Raw genomic sequence first — 21,276 nt, forward strand, 5'->3', positions numbered from 1 at the left:
TCTACTTTACTGATACAGAATATAATAATGGAATCTTGAAAGCCTGATAGTGTTTTCTCTTTCCTCCCTCTTATACCATAAACAGCAAAGGTGGTATATAACATCTTTTTCCTTTCCCAGGCTTAATTCTTGTTTTACTAATGGCCATTGCATACCCTCTCCAAGGTAATCTCTATGGTTCCTTACACCTAACTAGGTCTGATGCTACTCAGTTTTTGGAAATGCTGATATTTATTAGCTACATTTCCTGGTCTTCCTGAAACAATTGCAAGATATCAAGAAGTCCTATGAACAGATGGAATGATCATAGGCGTATTCACATCTCACAACATCTTCCCTCTCTCCAAAAATGGTCTGCACTGTAAACTAAGAAGGCATCCACTCCTGTAGACCCCTTACCAGCATCCCAGGAAGTCCAGCCAATGGAAGAACAGAAACATTTATAGAATGGAAGATGCTGCCCCGATCCTGTGCGTAGCCACCTCCCTGATCTGGTGCCTTCCAGATGTGTTGGGCATGCAACACCTGTCACATCTGCAGGGTGGCAGATTGGGGAAGGCTGGATTTCAGGTTTATGAGAAAACAAATGGCAGTGCACACAGGACGTCCCTGCTGTCAATTGAAAACTGGAGCTGCCTGGAGTGAAGAAAAGGATTCCCAAGTGGCTGGCAGAAGCCAGCCCGTCTGAGAGCCTGGGAGAAGGAAAAGCAAACCTGAAGCGTGCCCTGGCTTCTTCAATTGCTCAGCCGAAAGGAGACGTGGAAACCTGACCTTCTCCTTGGGATGGCTCCGAAGCAGCTACTCCAACCCGTCTTTCAAGGCCTAATTAGCCAGCTAGAGTGCTGGCGTCTCCCGCCTGTCTCTTCAGCCAGCCGACGTCAGCCAGCAATGTCGGGAATGCTCAGCCTGGACAAAAGAAACCCAAGAGCTTCCTGAGTGTCCCGCCACCCAGCTCCACCTGGCAGTTTGGGAGCAGACTGGATCTACATCCAGCATGTGGCCATTTCTGGACTGCGGTCCAACTCTGACCTGCAGGGTTCCCTTTCTTGGCTCCTATCCTGCAAGACGATGCACCACCGTGTAGAAGAGGGTTACTGCCTTGTAACAGGCTGTATTTGGCCTTGCACAACATGCTTAACTGTCTGGGTTACTGAATTCACCTACCTCCTGGCTTCACACTTCACACAATACACTGATTCCTAAACTAACCAAACAGACCAAGTTCACCCAGCTTGCTAAATCACAGAGAGAGAGAGAGAGTCACAGGTAAAACTAACCAGGTATAGCTTTTTGTGTGAACGCAGCCACTAGGTCTAATGGGTTCACCAGATTAAATTTAGGCAAGGGAGAGGGATTTCACTGATGCCAAAACAGCATCCTTGCCACCTCACTGGGTGATTTGGTATTCACCCATCAACTATTTCACTTTGGCAATAATATGTGCCAGTCAGTGGCCCAGCCATGGGCACCTGCATGGCTCCTCAGAATGCCAACATATTTGTGGCTGACCTAGAACAACGCTTTCTTAACTCTTACCATCTGAAGACCTTCCTTTTCCTGATATTCACTGATGACATTTTCATCTTCTGGACCATGGACATTCCATCATTACTTCAACCAGTTCACCATCAGCCTCAGCCTAGCCCTATCTACAGAACAAGTCCTCTTCCTTGATGTTCCCATAAAAGTACACAACGGACACACAAGCACCAGGTTAGACAGGAAACCTACAGACTGAAATGCCTACCTACATGCTTCCAGCTTTCATCCAGAACACATCACCAAATTCATCATCTATGGCCAGGCTCTATGTTACAACCGCATTTGTACTGACCCGCTTGACAGAGATGCTCCACTGACTGAATTAAGCTAGGCACTCAGGAAACTGAACTATACACCCAACAAGATCAATAGTCAAATCACTAGAGCCAGATCAATTCCCAGGGAGGACCTATTGAAAGACAAACCACAAACACAGAACAACAGAACACTACTGGCTGTCACTTACAGCTCATAGCCCAAATCGCTGAAACGTGTTATTAATAAGCTGCAGCCCATATTGGACAATGACCCTGCACTTTCTCAGCCACCAGATAGCAGGTCCATACAGATAATTACCCTACCAGAAACAGATTCTCATAAGCAACAAGATACATGTAGAAAAGTAGGGAGGTGGCCTGGAAGCAAATATTCAAAAAAACACTGTGTAAACAAAAAGGACAGGAGCATTTCTCAAGTCCTGGCAAAAATGATAGTATTAAGAAGAATCTCAGGTTGGCCCTTATAATCTTGTGGTATAAGATGGAGGGGAGGAAATACGCAGTCAGACTTGCAAGACTATAGCCTATTTCTATAAAGTAGAGTTCTAGTCTTCCTGTGGAGTCAGTTTCCTGGTCTGGTCTACCTTGTAGGGTTGATAACAGGACCATGATGCTAACATGGGAACCAAACACTTCAACAAACCCAGATGTCTTCTTGACGCTCACAGCTACACCAACAGGACCACCAAAGGCCCTAAGAAGTACACAAGCAAGATTAGAGGTTCCTTCACATGTTCTTCCTCTAATCTGGTATATGTCAGCAATGCCCCTCTGGATTCTACATAGGGTGAATGGAACAAACGGTGTGCAAAAACATTTAATGGACACAAGTTTGATATCAGGACTCAAAAAAAAAGGACAAAGAAGTATCAGAGCATTTCAACTTTCCGGGATGCTCTATGGCAGACCTCGAAGTGGCTCTTTAGGAGCAATGGGACTTTAACTCCACCATTGAGTGAAAGGTTGCTGAACTCACATATAGGTAGTCCTCGGGTTACAATGGCAGTTGGGACCCAGATTGCTCCCACTAAGCACTGTGATTGTAAAGCGCTACATCATGTGACCGCATTGCTTAGTGATGACAATCCCAGCAGTCCCGGTTGCTGTCATAACCCCAAGACATGTAGGCCGTTAAGCGGGAAGAGGCAGGAGTCCCAGGTAAGGAGCATGGGGATGGTGCAGGGGGGTGGGAGGGGAGGGGAGGGTTTGGGAGGCATGGTGCAGGTTGTGCATGAGTGCAGGAAGGCCAAGGGCTGGATGGCGCAGCGCAAGTGCAGGAAGGTGAGGGGGTAGGTGGTTCAGTGGGGCGTGAGCGCAGGAAGGCCAGGGGGATTTACCAGGGTAACTTGTGACCTTCCCTGCCAGCTTCCCCATTGACTTTGTTTGTTGGAAACCAGCTGTGAAGGTCGCAAATGGTGATCACATGACCATGGGACGCTATGATGGCTGCAACTTCAAGGACCAGTCATAAGTCTCCTTTTTCAACACTGTCATAACTTTGAACTGTTGCTGAATGAGTGGTCGGTAAACGAGGACTACCTGTAGTTTTTTAACACATTACAGTTGTTAATTGATAAAGTACTTGTAATGCGTCTGACGTGTAACCTGCATCTGCATAGCCTGTTTTTCCCTCCCTTCTCCACAGCTTCACCCCAATTTATATCCTGCACCAGTCTAGCCACTCTAGGCATCAGATGGAGTGAGCTGTAGCTCCTGCCTTTTAACAAAAATTGTTAATTGGAAAACATGCTACTAGATTCCTGATTTTTTAAGAAAAACGGAGGTATTCAATTTTGTAATCCTGTAGTCAATTTCCTAGTGTTAAAAAGCAAACTCTCTGGATTATTTTCCATGCCAAGAAAAGTGGGGGAAGAGAAAGTTCTCTTACCAGTTTTCCAAAAGTGAAACTCCAGGTATCACACGCTGTACTTGTCAGCCTACGGAAGCAACAGCTCATAGAAACGTGAAATGAAAGTTTGAAAGGGACTGTGGGAATCATCTAGTTCAATTCCTTACCCACTATTATAGCATCCTTGTTGTTCAGCCTCTTTTTAAACACCACCAGCAAATGAGAGTCCATCACCTCTCAAGGCAGGTGTTCCATTGCTGAAGTGCTAGGGATTTTTTTCCTGAAACCCTTACAGTTTAAGCCCACTTTTTCCTGCCCTGCCTTCTGGAACAGCTCTGAACTCCTAGACGAGCGTCCTTCAGGTTCTTGGAGATAGCGCTCATATTTCAGTCTTCTCTTTTCCAGGCTAAGCATACCCATCACCTTCAAAGTTCTTCCTTCCAGGACCCTTGCCATTGCTATCCTCTGGATATCTCTATGTCAATGTCCTTCCTAAAAGTGTTACCCAGGACTGGGCACAATGTTCTAAGTGTGATCTGACCAATACAAAATAGAAAAGAACAATGACTTTTCTTAATCCTGACACTATAGTTCAGATGATGCACCCAGAATTGCATTTGCTTTTTTTGCAACTGCATCACACTATTGGCTCGTGTTCATCTTGAGGTCCACCAAGGCACCCAGTTCCTTTTCACATGCACTTCTACCCAGTTTGCCTCCCTATTTTGCTGCTCAGTTTGAGTCCCCCCCATCCTATAGTCATGCTTTTGATTTTTCTAACCTAAACGTAGGACTTTGCATTTGTTCCTGTTGAAATTCATCTCACCGATTTCTTCCCGCCGTTTCAGCTTCCCTCCCAGATCTTGATACTACCTAAGTTTTGCAATCCCCCCTATTTTTGTGTCATCTGCAAATCTGATCATTATATTTGCTAACCCCTCATCCAAATTGCTTATAAATAAGTTGAATTGCACAGGGCCTTGAAATGGGGCCCTTCCTTCCAGCCTGATATGCTGCTATTGACATACCCTGACTGGGTATGATTGTTTAGTCAGCTCTGTGATCATCTAGTCAAGCTCACATTTTGCCATCTTCTCTATTAGAATCTCATGGGAGATTTTGTTGTATGGTATCCTGATAGCAAGGTATACTACTTCCACTGCATACCCTGGGAGAATCAGAAAAGGTGGACCTCTGACTGGGTTCCGGTAGGCTCACAGCCCTGGATCAGACAGACTTTAGATCTCATCTTGTAAGAAGGGCTCTTGACTCCAAGGAAATGTGAACCCCGAGGCAACTGGTGCTGAAATATGCATTTTTAGCCTCGCCTCTGGAGCATGCTGAACAAATCCGTGGCCTCTCAGCTGCCATCTTCTCATCCATCTCCACTTCAGTCCAACTTCCCCAGCCTGCTGGGGAGACCATGGCTGATTGGCACCTGGTTAGGCTGCACTCAGCTGTCCCTGATATTTGACACACAGATTCTCTCTCTCTCACACACACACATACACTCCTCCTTCCTGCCAAACCAAAAAACACACCAGCCCTGGGAAAGGGAAACAAACATGTGAGAGAAGGAGGTGGGAGAGGGTAAAAGAAAAAAGTCATACTCTGAAAGCAAAATAGCTCCTAGGAAGTTGCAGACTTGGTGGAGGGATACCCTGCAGCCAGATCTTGATGTGGATCTGGGGGAGGAAAGCTGAGCTCTTGAAAAATGGTTCCGTGACGAGATCCTTGCTGGGGATTTGAGAACTGAAAAGGACCTGTCTAAATACCTATTGAGAAAGTATTCTCTAGCTTGGACCATTTCTTCTTTTGAAAGGGTAGTTCCTCAAGATTGCCACCATTTTTTCTCTTGAGCCTTTTCCATCAATCCACCAAAGGGCTTCCCACCGGGAAGGTCCTTTGGAACGTGTGGAACACGAAGCGACCTTATTCTGCTCCTGTACCCTGAACTGGAACAAGGGCCTTTGTTTCTACATCTTTGGGAGTTATGTCAGCATTGTTGGAAGCCTCAGATGGAAACACAGAGGGGATACAACCAAGAGCTCTGTCGGGAACATCCAGCACGGAAAGTGGAGGTAAGGCATGGAGTTCTGGAAGATTCAGGTTTGTCTGGGGGCTTCCAAACCATTGACACTGAGGGTGTTTTTGAGGATATGCAACCTCCCTTCAGATAGATAAGCTGTATCATTTATCCATGATAGGTCAGTCTGACAAAAGAGTCAAACAGTGGCTTGAAAGACGTCCTGCCTTTCATGGTGTATGTCCAATGCGTACACTGTCCCAATGTTGCCTCGGATCAAACAAGTTTAGCCCTTTCCTTGATCCCACCACTCTACGACCACAAAGTTAACATTGTTAAACACAGGTCAAAGGGGAAATGCTCAAAGCGTAGAATGGGATTGCAATGTATGTTAGTTTTGGGGAGTCAGGAACCAAGATCAGGAAGAGCTTTTACGGAAGAAAAGAAAGGGGACTTAAGAATACATTCAGAATATTTGAGGGACTGTTGTAGAGTCCCCCTTCAATAAGATCGGGGTGGTCACTTACATTAAGGGTAAGATTTTGAACAGTTTTGTCAAATTCCTGGGGATCTTTAATGCTGAGATGACCAGCTTCCTTTGTGCCTGCAAAACCTCTAGGATATTGTTTATTTCAGGGAAGAACAGGCACAGCCCAGAGCTGCCTGTTGTTCTTGAGCCCCATTTTGATAGTCTTCAGGACTCAGCAGCAGACAAATAACGCCAGTGTAAATGTTATGCCCTTTGGGGGATTGGGGACAAATATTACATTTTATTACATTCCACGCACGATAGGGTTATCGCTGCTATTTTGGTGTTTTTTTAAAAATACAGAACAACCAACAATTCTGCCTCGGTCCCTTTCGGTGATGTCCCTATATTTCTGCCGTGCCCTCTGCTGCTCAAAAGAACATTTAAAAAACGCAATTCCAGTTGCCAGAATATTAAATCTCCCCGATGTATGTGTTTAAAGAAGCTTGGCTGATAGTTCAGCTGAAACGGCCACAGAGCAGCTTACAAAGCAACACGCAGACCCAGAAAAGAGAAGATAACCCAAGTTTACATCCAGAACAGCTGACCCCAAAAGGGAGGGAGGGAGGGAGAAAAAGTAAAATTAAAATGCCTGGCTATGATGAAAAGAGTTCAGGGAGAAGAGGAACCAAGAAGAGGTGGTCTCTCAACAGAGGCAATAGCTGGGCTTGCTTCTCACTCTCCCAGCAACAGCCTGATGGCATGGGATTGTATTGTTCTGCTGTAATCAGTTTTCATTTGAGATATGGTATTATTTCTCCTTCTCCTTCTTCCCCACCCCTTTTTCCTCTTTTTCTTCTCCCTCTTCCCCTCTTCCTCCTCCCCCGCCTCTCTGGAGTAATGGCAAAATGTATTTGGCTTAAATCAAGTATAGAATTACACTATTATTATTATTATTATTATTATTATTATTATTATTATTATTGATAGCATGCAGGGTAATGGTAGGAAGAAAGTCAAATCTTGCTCCAGGGGGTTATAACCAAGCTTTAAAGATGAACATCAGACTATGGGTATATCTTTGACCGAGAACAATTGCACATTACAACCTTATTTCAATTGATGGAAGTCTTTTATAAAACAATGCATAATGCAGAGAGGTAAGAAAGGAACAGGTCCACCACTGTCCAGCCTTCCACAACCTGGTGTCCTCCAGTTATGTTGGAACTGTAACCCCCTGAATCCGTAACCAGGAAATATCCAGGGGGGTGCTCAGATTTGGGGAAAGTGAACTAAAACGTGTGATCAGGCCATGAAATTCTCATGCTTCAGAATAGAGACACTGAAATACTTCTTCATGCAGCAGCTTCTAACATGGTGACTTTGGGTATAAAGCATACCTTCCTCGACACCTGACGATCAAAAAAAGTGATCGTTCTGCTGTTTGTTGCACTGGTCAGACCATACCTGGACTACCATGTCCAGTTCTGATCTCCACAATACAAGAAAGACACCAAGGACTGGAATGGGTACAGAGAAGATGGTGAGGGACTTGGAGGCTAAATTATATGAAGAACAGTTAAAAGAACTAGATATGTTAAATCTAAAGAAGAGAAGGCAGAGGGGAGGTGTAATAGCAGTCTTCTAGTATTTGAAGGGCTGTCACAGGGCAGAGGGGGTGGATTTATTCTCCGTAGCATCTGAGGGTAAGACAAGAACCAATGGGTGGAAGCTTAACAGAACAAGATCCAAGCTCAAAAGGAGGAATCTCCTGACTGTGAGAACCATCAAGCAGTGGAACAGCGTGTGTCCTGGAGTTATGAATGCTCCATCACTGGAGGCTTTCAAGAAAAGGTTGGGCAGCCATTTGTCTGGGATGGTCTGAGGATTCCTGCTCTGGGGTTGGACTAGAAGACCTGCAAGGTCCCTTCCAACCCTATGATGCCAGGGACCAGTGGAAGAGAAGGGCATCTGCCTTCACATTCTGCTCAAGAGACAGCTGTCTACTCAAGTTGCTGAACAAGATGGACCTTTATTCATAACTCTCAGGATAGTTCTTATGCTGGGCTTCACAGCTATTAACAGGTTTTTGGAAGGAAAAATCCACTCAGCGATGTTGGAGTCAAGAGCAAGATTAAGGAGCTAGCCTCTTCTTCAGAGCACAGCAAATTGTTGTGTGCAATCCATCCCAAGGATTTCTAAGTTCCCCAGCTTCATGCCTTGTGATGAGAACTTCTCTTGGGACATTTGGGCCCAAACTAAAAGACTCTGCTGTACAACCTGAGATGCAGTGTAAGTAATCAGAATGAATCAAAACTAAGAAGGCAATATTTAAGTTCCTAATTATGCTTATGCCCTATTATGCTCCTAAGCACTGGATTCTCATAAGATGAATGTGAGTACTTTGTACCCGGAGTCACAGAACACTCTAGTCTAGACTAGACTTGGGTTTGGTAGATTGTGGTCCATGTGTTGTGGGAGCCTAGCTGGGAGACTTTAGGACAATGACAAAATAGCTCCTTTCATTGCTTAGGGCAGTGTTGTCCAAACCTGGCCACTTTAAGATGAGTGGACTTCAACTCCCAGAATTCCCCAGCCAGCCATGCTGGCTGGGGAATTCTGGGAGTTGAAGTCCACTCATCTTAAAGTGGCCAAGTTTGGACAACACTGGCTTAGGGACTTAGCAGGCTGCATTTTTAAAAAAATGGAGGTTGGGGGTCACAAGCAGCTCTGAGGCTTCTAATTCCCCAACCCAGTTATGACAGCCATCAAGGTGAAAGGCAGGGTCAGGTGGGAGACCTGAAGGGCATTATTTATTTGGAAAAATAATCTGTCCTTTATTTTTAAGGATGTTGTAGCACTTCTTGTATTTTCCTTGTTTGAAGCAAAATCATTATATTTCTCAGAATAACAGTACTGGATGCTTGCTGGGCATTTTCAGGTTTTTCAAGTATTTTGCGCACGTTCAGCCTTCATAATAGCTCTTGCAAAGAGTTTTATTGATATCGCTGTTACAGACAGAGCGGCACATTCAAAAGTGCCAGAGACAAGGCTCAAAGGTCTTGTTAGACATGAACTAACACCAGCCTTCCCGTGAGGTTTCAAGTCCCCTCATCCCTCACCAGTAGGTATAGCCCTTTGCTAGCACTTCACCTGCATATAATACATCTGCCTCTCAAGCAGAATAAAGCTGATAAGGACATGCTACAGACAGGGGTGTACACGGGGGACAAAAAGGTAGAGAGGGTGGTTGTGACCATGCAACTGAGGTCACCCTCTTGACCTGTTTGACCTCTTGCATGCCCCAGGTACAGATACAAACTCTAATAGGAATTATGGCTTCTCATCCTCCATTTTTTCCAACAGAAGACTTCATGTTCGTAGCAGAAAACCTCTCTGTGCATAAACTCAAAAGAACTGAAGGAGGTGGAGATGCAGTTTTCACCACTTTCCTTTTCACTGGGGGTGTTGTTATTGTGTTTAAGTGCCAAACTTATGCACCCGAATTCCTATCGCAGCCCTGCCCTTATTGCATTGTATCTCAGATTCCCAGACAAGTCTGACTTCTGCTTTTCAGTGCACAGATGTTACTTAACTCCTGTTGTTGTTCTGGAATAAAGATAACTGTCTTTTGATAAGGAGAGATCTGTATTAGACAATTGATGGGGTAACCTAAGATGATGCTGGGTCAGCTGTGTGGGAGGGTGCATGGCTTGTACCATGAATGGTGTCACATCCTGAATGAACAGTATCAGTATTTACTAATACAGTACAAAACCATACAACAAACAGTATACCTTTCCACTTCTTTTGTTGCTTACAAATGGCAATTTACAGTTTACCCACCTTGTTTCTTGTCTATTTTCTTTCAAAGAAACTTAGAGTATCTTATCCATCCCATTTCAGCCGCACTTCCCTTCTTTCTCCAATCCACACAGCAAAGGAGGCAGACCTGAGTGTGCATGCAGGTGTTTTACACAGCCATTGGCAGATCTATTTAACATTTATTTTATAATTAAAGTATAAAGCACCATGTAATCTTGATTGTAAAATTATAAGCCCCCTCCGTTGGGTTTAATTATATTTTTCCCCTGCTGGAAACACAAACTCCTGGTTTACTGCAGATTATAAAATCACAAACACTACAAGGAGTATCCAGGTTCAAATGAGGTGATAATCATTTACCCACCAGAAAGCTTAAACAGGTCATTTGAAGACTTTGCAATTGCATTCCCACAACTGGCTAAGCTTGGCTTGTTTTAACCTTGGCTAGGATTTTTGTGGCTTCTAGGCTGTGTAAATCCAGCCTTTCTGCTGAGTTAGTGTGTCAGCACAGTGTGAAAACACAGAGAACAGGTTAATTTTGTCTCCAGCCCAAGTGTGGTGTGTGAATACATCTATTGTTGAGTTTCCCCCAACCCACCCCTTGTAAGAGGTTCTCAAAAATCTGTTCTGGAGGTATGGGGGGACCTCTAGTTCAGATTTTGAAGATATGACGTTGAAGTCCACATGTCTTAAAGTTGCCAAGATTGAGTAACACTGGTTTAAGGAGAGAGAGTCGTGAGGAAAACTGCTGATGATGTTCAAGCCACCCCAGCAAACTGCTATTAGCTGGAACTTTTGACCCTGTCCAAATGGAGATTGACCATATTATAACAATGCCATTAAGAGGCTCTGTAATTCTGCTCTAAAGAAAGGCATCCTACAATTTTCAGGATCACAATGTTGGAAGGAACCATTTGGAGCCTACACCCCAGCTTTGTGCAGGAATCTGAATCAAATTCACCCCAAGAGATGGCTGTCCACTTGAGCCCCTCCAGGAAAGGAGAGCCCCCCAACTCTCTGGGTTGCTGGATCCACCGACAAACTGCTCTTACTGTCGGGAATTTTAAAACAAAAACATTCAGTTGGAGTCCACCTTCATGTAATTTAACCCCATTTAACTTTGTGTAACTTAACACCCTTTGGAAAAAGAGAAGTCAGGGTTTGACCTTCTATGTGACATCTTTTTAGGTATTTATTTGAAGAGTACCATCGTATTCTCCCCTCAGTCTTCTGTTCTCCAAGCTAAACATGCCCAGCTCCTTCAACCTCTCTTCAAAAGATTTATCTTCTACTCTCCAATCATCTTGATTGTTCTTCTCCGAACCTCTTTAGCTTGAGCCCATGGACTCTTACATTGTGCAAAAATCCAAGTTAAAGCCTGCCCGGAGATAGCTGTCCAGCTTCAACTTGATGGAATCAAATTAAGGAGAGCCCACCACCTATTGGCCATGGTCCCATTGTTGGACTGCCATGGCCAGGTTTTTCCTAATTTTCCTAACTGAAATCTGCTTCCCTGTAATTTTTGTCCATTTTCCCACCTCCAGCAGCCTGGGACAAGTCATCTTCTGTGTGACTTCCTTTCAGGTACTTGAAAAGTACTGTCATGCCTCCTACTCAGTCATCTTTCCACAAGCTCTATCAGTCTCTCTTCAAAACACTTATAATCCTTCTTTACTGCTGTTCAGCTGCTATCCATCCATCATGGAATCAGCTGAAAACCTACTTGCCCCCCATTACCAATTCCTCTCTTCCTTCCATTGCCTCCATCCCCAATCCTGGTCAGTGACCTGACTTCCCACCACAGCAATAGGACGCCTTAGATGTGTTTGTCTAATCAATTTATACGGCTGCCCAGCTTTCAGAATTGCTACTCTGAGTGACTAAGAAATAATTTTAAAAAATAAGAACATAATACATTCAAGGCCACCCCCATCATTCCTAAATTTTAAAAAAATGGGTCCGGTGCCTGTTTTCAAGGCTTTATGGAAGGCCAACAGGGTCGGGGCCATTTGAACCTTGGGGAGGATGCTGTTCCCTAGGCAGGCGCTGCAACAGAGATGGAAGGGGTTGGGATTAGGGGGAAACAGCTAAAAAGCCTGTCTTTCCCATGGGTGGGGACAAGATGAAGGCATGGAATGTGGACACATCGGGACAAATGAGGCCAAGGCATGCTTGTGCCGCCTTTAGGTACAGATGGGGAAAGGGCCTTAGTGTCACACCTTCAAGGTAGGCCAGGTCAGGAAGCAGACTCTACAAGTTTGCTTGGAATTCTACCCTATCAATCTGGGCTACAGGAACAGAATCCTGAAAGCCTGACTGTGTTTTTCCTTCCTCCCTCTTCTACCCAAGAGCGTTAAGGTGGAGTCAATCTGAGTCTCTTCCTCATGCTTTCTTGATTTCCCAAGCCTAAAGCATGCTTTTGTCTTTGTAACCATTTCTGCAGAGTTTCTCCAAGGTCCTCTCTGTGGCTCTCCGTACTTGGTTCCCATCCTCTGATCATTCTAGTCTTCTTTGAACCTGAATTGTGCACTGGAAGTCCAGTTTGGAAGCAACCTCTGAACGTTACTCCACTCCTTTTGTATGGAATTGCAGGAGGAGAACTCTGTTGGTCTATGGTGGCCAAAATTCAGGAGGAATTTGGGAGCACCTTTTCAGACTAACGAATTGTATTAAAAGGAATACGTTTTTGTGAGCTGCAGGGCATTTGTCGAATGCATGGAGGGGTTAGACTGATGTAGGATTTCAATTGGGGTGGGTGAGGAACGGGGGAAGACAGGTTGGTTATGCAGAGGCAGGTTACATGTGAAACAGATTACAGGTACCTTATCAGCTCACCTTTGTCATGTGTTAAAAGCCTATTGTGTTTGTTGAGCCCTTCAGAGATTGCCTGATTTCTTTTGATGCATGTAATTTCAACAATCTCTCCCTCAACTGTGCAGTTAGTTGTTTATCCCCTTTTTATGAAGGCTCCAGAGGATGTCACAATCTTCCAGGGCTGCATTTTCTTTTCTTTTTTGCTTTTTCTCCACCCATGAGGGAAGATAGGACAAGGGATTTTATGCTTTAATCACAACTGGAAGCTTGTCTATTTTCCAGAGACCAGGTAGTTTGGATATGAAGTGGCGCTTAATTAATCGGTCGCTGTTTCCATGGGAAAAGAGAAAGTAATCACTGCGGTCTTTGTTTATTCTTGTTATCACACTCATATATTAAGCAAAGAAAAGAAAAAAAAGGCAGGTTAATATGTAAAAGCTCAGATACTTTGGCCACCTAATGCGAAGAGAGGACTCTCTGGAAAAGACCCTGATGCTGGGAAAGATGGAAGGCCAAAGGAGAAGAGGACGGCAGAGGATGAGATGGTTAAGTAGCATCACTGAAGCAATGAGCATGAAACTGAGCCAACTCAGGGAGGCAATAAAGGACAGGAAGGCCTGGCGCAATATGGTTCATGGGGCCACAAAGAGTTGGACACGACTTAACAATTGAACAACAAAAATATGTAAAAATCCTCCTGAGTTAAAAATGGCTTAGAAAAGACTAATTCTATCAAATTCTATCAACTGTTCTGCACAGGAAGCAATTAAACATGAATGAATGGGTGCATGTGTTTTTTTTTTAATTATTATAGCCATTGATCAGAAAAAGGAAAAACAAACCCACTTAAAATCATTCACAGCTAATATAGAAAGACAAATTACATATCTCTAGACACTTTCAGATCAGTTGAATGATCAGTTGATCTTCTGCCCAGCCTGATATGCTGCAGAACAAAATTTAGCAATGTCTAAGGCCCTTGGACCATTTGAATCTGAGAAAAATTAAGTGACATAAAACACATTGGCTCCCCCTGGATAGTCTTTTAAAAAGAGGGACAGGTGAAAATGACAAATATCTCAATAATATTTGCAATATAATGGTAGATATGCCATTGTTTCCAGCCTGCCTTCATTACACGGGCAGGAGCGCTCAGCATACGGGCATGGATGTATTTCAGGCATACTGGAAGGGATCTTTGTCAGCGAAGTTTTTTCTGGAGTAAGTACAGAAGGGTGTTCCTGATTGGGCAAAGGCACTGGGCAAACATAATTGCAAATGTAGAGTTATGGTGCAAGAATGTCCAAGTGACATCATTGTGGGGCAACCCCCCCTCCCCGCAGCTCCCAGAGCCCTACCCAACGTTGCTACTTTTGTAAATACAATTGGGCAATTTTATGAGGAAGAAATGACTAAGTATAGATTAATCATATTAATGTTATTACATAATTAACATCAATTTTAATTATCTTTAAATTCAATTAGTTTAGTTTTTGCCTCCCCCCCCCCCCGCTTTATCTTGGTCCCACCTACATTTACAACGCACGTAAGAAAGGGGCGGAACTTTGATCACTCCATTGTGGCTATCATCCTGACTTTTTTTGACCATTTGCTATAGATACCCCCATTTTAAAACTGGAAATTCATCTGACTGGATACAGCTTTATACAGTGGAATAGATGTCCTGTCACTTTTTAAAAATATTTATAAATCCTGGGGTGCTTCGAAGGGTACAGTTCCTTTTCCAGCCCTTCCTGGAATGACCAAGTAACCACGCAACATTTTTCTAGGGAAGGACAGAATGGTAATCAACATTTGTTCTTGCTAGAACAATGCCATCTCTTCTGGAATCCACAGGAATATCCAAATTTGCTCCCAGTAGGATTCTGTCTTTGAAGATTGCTCCATGGAATATAATATAATTTGAAGAGAAACCAGAATTTTGAAGAGAACCCCAATTTTGTCTAATAACTGGCAAGATCTGTCAGGACTTTGTTAAGACCAGCTTGGTTTGATTACATTTTTATATTTACATATTTTTCTTTCTTTTTTTTAACCCTATTTTATTTTATTTCATTATTCTTACTCTGTTATTCAAGTCTGGTTAATGACCAAAATAAGTCCTTTGACTCTGACTCCACAGAAGATCAGGTAGCTCTAATGTCCAGGGCCTATGCCAAAATATTCTTCTTTTCTCTTTCTCTTCAGGAGAAAATGGTGAGACCTCCCAGTGCAAATCTTCTGATTCCAGTGGTGAAGAGGAGGCAAGTATGGGCCAAAAGAAGCCCCGCAGGCAGAGGACCCATTTCACCAGCCAGCAGCTGCAGGAACTGGAGGCCACTTTCCAACGAAATCGCTACCCGGACATGAGCACAAGGGAAGAGATAGCAGGCTGGACCAATCTGACAGAGCCGAGGATAAGGGTGAGGATCCCTGTTGCCAGAGGTGATGGGGTGAACCAGGGATACAGTTCCTCAGAGTAGCTCAGACACACTAATGATGAATCACTGAAGAACGGAGTGGGATGAAAGCCAACCCTTGGCAAGATCATGGGTTCTTGGCTCAGACCTCTTTCACCGTACGATAAAACACCTTCCTCTACCTCAACTTCTTCAGGAGTTGTCAACCCTTGTGAGGTTGGCAAACTCATGAAACAAAGCCACTTGGATTTCAGGAGAGATCTTTACTGCCAGTAGGGTAACATAGCAGAACCTTGAAAGCCTGTCAAAGCAATTCTCCAGCTCAACTTAGACCTAGCATAATTAAGGCGGAGTTGCTCTTCTGAGTCTTTTGATTTAGAGAGTAAGGGAGATGACCCTGATGGAGATATGCAAGATTCATTGCTAGGACAATGAGGGATGAAAAATAATTTAAGTCCACAACAGACAGACATCTTCCTAATTCACATGGGTATAAGGAGGAGGTCCAGCACAATTAGGTTTGCGAGATTCTGTTATAGCCAATCTCAATAAAAGTAGTTTTGGACTTCCTATGGAATTGATTGGTCTGGCCTACTTAGGGGGCTTGACACTTTCTCATGTTTCCCTCCTCCTCTGGACTGAGGCGTCTTTTTTGCAATGGACCTTTTTCATCCTCTGCTTTTCCAGCGTCTGTTACACACTCCAGCCACAGCTGTGTTGAGACTGCATTCTGGTTGGAAACTGGGGGAGTTGCAGTGGCAACGCATCTGGAAGGCAGCAGATTGGGAAAGATTGGAATGAAAGCTTGTGTAAATCACAGCAAAATAATGGGATGATATGTCTGATTCTGTAGGTTAGCAGGCTGGCTTAAGTAGAGTTGCTGCAACACCTTGAGTTTCTTTTCTGATAAAATACAATACCTATGATTGTTCACTCATTCCTCCATGAGAGCATGAAGAATGACACAAACTAAAAGCATTCAAGACAGATTTCATAGGACCTACTTGGCAGGGACTACTTGGATCAAAACATTCAAATTATTTCTCATCCTTTTTTTTTTTTTTTTTTGAGGGGGCGGCTTATGTTTTCATGTGTCAATATTTTTTATTTTGATTATGGCTGTGGGACCTCCCACCCAAGAAATGATACTGGCTTCTCTAGTTCTCCAGGACATCCTGAAGGTTGGCACAGGGAATTTCTGAGTGAGTTTGGAGAAAGCATCCAAGTGCGTCTTAACTGTTTTATAGGTGTGCATGGACTGTTTTCTGGAAAGTGATGCACAGAACAAAACGATTGTGCACAAAGCTATTATGATCGTAGGAAATCACCTTATGCACAGTCTGATAATTTTCCTTTTTTGTTTTATCTTTTGGTGTCTTCGAGTCAATATTCACTCCTGGTGACCATCTAGACAAGTCCCTGCAGTTTTCTAAGCAGCATTTTTGGAAGTGGTTTGCCCTTGCTTTCCTCTTCCTAGGACTGAGGGGTTGGGACTGGCTCAAGTTCACCCTGCTGGCTTTGTGCCTAAGGCAGGGCCAGAACTCAGAGTCTCCTGGTATCTAGCCTGGTGCCTTTAACCACTACACCAATTTGGCTCCTTTCTTGGTGCCTTCAACTCAGTGTTGACTCCTGGTGACCTACATGACAAATCCCTGCAGTTTTCTAGGGAGCATTTTTGGAAGTAGTTTGCCCTTGCTCTCCTCTTCCTAGGACTGAAAGAGAGTGACTGGCCCAAGGTCACCCAGCTGGCTTTGTGCCTAAGGCAGGACTAGAACTCACAGTCTTTCGGTTTTCAGCCTGGTTCCTTAACCATTATATCAAACTGGCTCTCCAATTATCCTTCTGATTGATTGATTGATTGATTGATTGATTATGTGCCATCAAGTCATTGTCAAATCTTATTGACCACATAGATAGATTTTCTCCATGATGGTCTGTCCCTAACCTGGTCTTTCAGGTTTTCCAACAGTGCATCCTTTGGTGCTATAACTGAGTCCCTCCACCTTTTCTTTTTCATGTCCTTAGTGATTGGTGGTGGCTCTCTGTGGTCTTTAGCAGGGTGTTTCCACAGTAGTATCCCAATTTCTGATCTTGGCATATGGTTTGGCCTGATTAATCATTTTGTATGAACCCAGCCAGAAAGTAAAAAGCCTAAGAACTATTGTCTTTAGAGTCCTGGTATAGGAATTTGGAGAGGAGCAGCTCAGAGCATCTGAAAGCACAGTTGTGCTGAGACCCCAGTCTGTGTCTTGTCTGAAATAAGCCGTTCAGATTCAACGGCTCTCCAGTTGGACTGGTTTCAATTTGAATAGGCAGCAACACATGGAAGATTGTTCTGTATTAATAACATAAGAAGAGCTCTTCCAGATTAGACAAAAGGCACATCTAGCCCAACGTTCTGCATTCTCTACCTGTAATCCTCCACTACCCCTTAAATTACTTACACAGGCATGCAGTAGCAAATAGTAATGGCATGTAAACCTACATCTTGGCTAGTATGGCAATCTCCTTTGCAAAGGCTGGCTATGGAATGCCACCCCCCCCCCCACATCTTGAGAGTTTATCCTCTTTCCCAAAGGGGAAAAAAAACCTCTGGTGGCCTAATTGGAGTTACTATGGATAGGCTGGTAAAGACTTCAGCCTTCTCATATCCCCTTCAAATACCGATTTCACTCCCCTTGCTCTCTCTGGGAGGTAAAAAGAGGAGGAGGAGGAGGAGGAGGAGGAGGAAACACAGTCCACAGAGAAATCCCATTCTTTCAAGGCTACTCCAGGCTCCTGTCTATATGCAGATGGCCAGAAGACAGAATCAGGGCTCTGTTAACCTTCTCTTCTGGGTTTGCACAAGGACAGCCGGCCTGCTTAAAGTAATCCAAAACTAACCCAGGCCTTTTTGGTGTGATTTGGAATTGGATCCTGATCCAGAAAGGACTGGGTTTCTGGGTTCACTCAACATGTTGGTCTTTAAATAACATGGCTGAGTACCTCTGTGTCACACAGTACCCATCACGTGAAGCTCACAAATGGACAAGGGCTCGATAACCTTCCTCTACTTTTGACCACAGCAGCTGGTGTTTAAAGAATGCTCTCTGCAGTTCCACAGCCATGAAGACTACTAGCTCTTGATAGTCTTCCATGGCTTGTTCTTATTCTCTTTTAAAAGAAGACAAGAACAATCCATCGAGGGCTATCACTATCCCATGGTAATGGTTTAATGCAACTAGTTTGGGAATTGTTCCTCAACCTTGCATAAGTGAGTACTTTCTTTCTCCCTCCCTCCCTCTTTTCTTTCAAGGTTTGGTTCAAGAACCGAAGAGCCAAGTGGCGGAAAAAGGAACGTCATCAGCAAACGGAGCTTTGCAAAGGAGCCTTTGGGTCACAGCTTAATGGCTTTACTGGAAATCCTTATGATGACCTTTATCCAACCTATGCCTATAATACCTGGACTTCCAAGGGGCTACATAGCAACCCTATCCATGGCAAAGGCTTCCAACTCTTCAACTCCATGAACCTCAATTCTTTTGCACCCCAGAGCATGTTCCCAGCAGCTGCAGGAGCCTCTATATCTGGAGTCCCATCTCTGGAGAACTTCAACAGCCTGGCAAGTCCTCCTGGGCATTCTGGTTCAATGTATGGGCCTGGTGCCCCTTCACCATACATGTACAGGGACCCCTGTAACTCAAGCCTAGCTGGGTTGAGACTCAGAGCAAAACAGCCACAGTCTGCTCTCAATTATGGCTCTCCACAAAATACGGGTATCAGCCCCAGCTCCAGCCAGTACAATCTGGACAGGCCAGTGTGATGCTTGGGTGTAAGGTGAAAGATGATCAGAATTGTACCCCATTAAGAATCTTACTAGTGGCCTCTATAAAAATAAAAATTTGCCTCTCGAAGTCCTGTGTGGGGAGAGATTAGGGTTTGCAAATATTTTTGGTTTCCTCCTTTCTGAAGACCATCATGTCAACTTCAAGCTTTTTCTTAACTAATAGCATACCGCCCCCTGCCCTGTAGCCAGAGGTTCCTTGGAGGCCCCAGATCTTGCTTTGGCAGAAGACCAACAGTATTCTAATTTCATCTGAACCATTCAGGGTCAGATGCCCAAGGTGGTTTTTAATTAATTAATTGCAGTGGTTCTGGAGAGGTGAATTGGCAGGGCTGTTATCAGATATTTGGAGCATTTAGAGTGGAAAAGCTCATCTGTTTTTGACCATCAAAGTTTCCTCTCAAAAAGGAGGAGGAAAAAAAACCCAACTGTCTTCTCTACCAGGGCAGTCTTCTTCAACTTGGCCACCTCCAGGTATGTTGGATTACAATTCCTCTCATCCTCAGCCAGCATGGCCATTGCAGTTTAAATTCAATCCAGGGAGTAAGCACCACAAAGGGAAAAAGTTGGAGAATAGGCCTAAGGAGTCAGATAATTGGGGCTACCTCTGTCAAGGTAGCCTTTCTTAAATTTCTACACCCCCCTCCCCATTAACCTCAGTTCCCCCTCCTGCATGCCCAGAAAATTCCAAGTCAGGGCCATGAAAATGAACTACAGATTCACTGCTCTCCTCTATTGCTGGCCAACTCACCTAGATCGCTAGACAGACCCTGTACAATGAGCATTGTACAGCAATCAGCTGTACAATGAGCAATTACTCCCTTCACCCTCTCCTTCTGCTGTTCAGCCTGAGTTTCATCATCCCTTTCTGGCTGTTTCTGCATCCTACCCTACCAGTTTTGCAGCTCCAAAGTAGATGGAGAGGGGAAAGTGTCCCTCCCCCTGTCTGCTCTATGGCCTCCTCCATTCCAGAAAACTCATAATCTTGTTCATCCTGGGATGTCCAAGTACGTTGTAACAGTGGCAGTTCACATGGATGGAGTTTCCCTAGGCATTGCAGATGAAATGGCATACAGGTTGTGGCGGCCTGTATGCCTGTTGCATTCTCCCACAGTCTCTGATTCTGGGTAGCCCTTCCACTTAATCAGATATTCCAAATGTTTTCCCTTGCATCCAGAGTCCAAAACAGACTCTACTTCATACTCTTCCTCCCCATCGACCCAGGATAGATGGAAGGGGAGCTATTCTAGTCTGTAAGCTGCAGGGGGTGCCTCCCACACGAGCAATGATCAATGTAAAACAGGTTGAATCCCCCTGTTGCTGGTGTTACAACAACAAGCAACAAGGTGCTCATCAGACAGTGGTGTACCTTGAGGATTGGAGGTCATCTCCACTAACAAATGCAAGACCTTCAGCCTCTGCTGAAAGAGAGTAAGAGACTTGCAAGGTTGATGTCAGCCATGAGGTAGGCCAGACCAGGAAGTCACAGGAAGGCTAAAACGACTTTTATTGAAGTTGGGTATAATAACCAAATCTTGCAAATCTGATTGTTCTGCATCTCCTCCTTCTTCTTATACTCCAGTGAATTAGGGGGTCATCTCCCTGAGTTGCTTCTGAATGTAAACTCGTTCTGGACTTAAAAGATGCTTTAGCCCTTTTGCCTAGGTAATGGTTCCTGTATCTCCATCAAGGTCACCTTCCTTACTCTCAACACCACCCTAGAAGGATAAGTTGTCTATATCTAGACAAGCTGAGCTCCCCTGAGACAGAGCCTTCCTTATACCACCTAGTAAATAGTTGTCAGTTACTTTAAACAACTTGGAATATCTAAAAGAGAGTTTCTCAGAGGTATCATCCTACTTGCATTCTCTACCTTAATTTACATGAGGTGGAAAAAAAAAGTTCTACTATCATAAACTTTTTTCAAATAATTTTGTCCCTTCTGTATCCACTTTCTATGAAAATGTTTCTGTTGTCCATTTCACCAGTAAGGTAGAGAATGCTACACTATTGGCTAAAGAAGCCCTCACCCATTAAAAGGTAAGATTTTTGTTTCCAAGAGCATCAAGATTGAACATCCATCTTAAAAATGAAATAATTGTTATGGAATAGAGTTACATTATTGGCCATCCTTTCATTCTTAGAAAATATGCGTTAGTGGAGGATTATGAAGGAGAAAGGTGGCAAGCAAGAAGGCATTTTGGCTTTGAGGACAGTAGTGACCACCTAG

General features: G+C 44.0%; 1 protein-coding gene across 3 annotated transcripts in view; it reads left to right on the top strand.

Moving 5' to 3' along the window:
• LOC103061445 (pituitary homeobox 3-like) overlaps positions 1-20,813 on the top strand; it is a 34,386-nt gene extending 13,573 nt beyond the window's left edge. For 2 of the 3 annotated variants that reach the window (XM_025168046.2, XM_025168047.2), the window contains 2 exons: positions 15,012-15,226; positions 18,519-20,813. In XM_025168046.2, the coding sequence (XP_025023814.1) occupies positions 15,012-15,226; positions 18,519-19,025 (722 nt within the window). In that variant the 3' untranslated portion in view covers positions 19,026-20,813. Of the gene's footprint in view, positions 1-5,491; positions 5,751-15,011; positions 15,227-18,518 lie in introns of all 3 variants that reach the window. The other variant, XM_025168045.2, reaches the window with a different exon arrangement.
• Positions 20,814-21,276: the final 463 nt, after the last annotated feature.

This window comes from Python bivittatus, unplaced genomic scaffold (genome assembly GCF_059951505.1).
Source record: "Python bivittatus isolate LINGU-HERP-01145 unplaced genomic scaffold, Pbiv_v1 ctg000680_np1212, whole genome shotgun sequence".
Lineage (NCBI taxonomy): Eukaryota > Metazoa > Chordata > Lepidosauria > Squamata > Pythonidae > Python > Python bivittatus.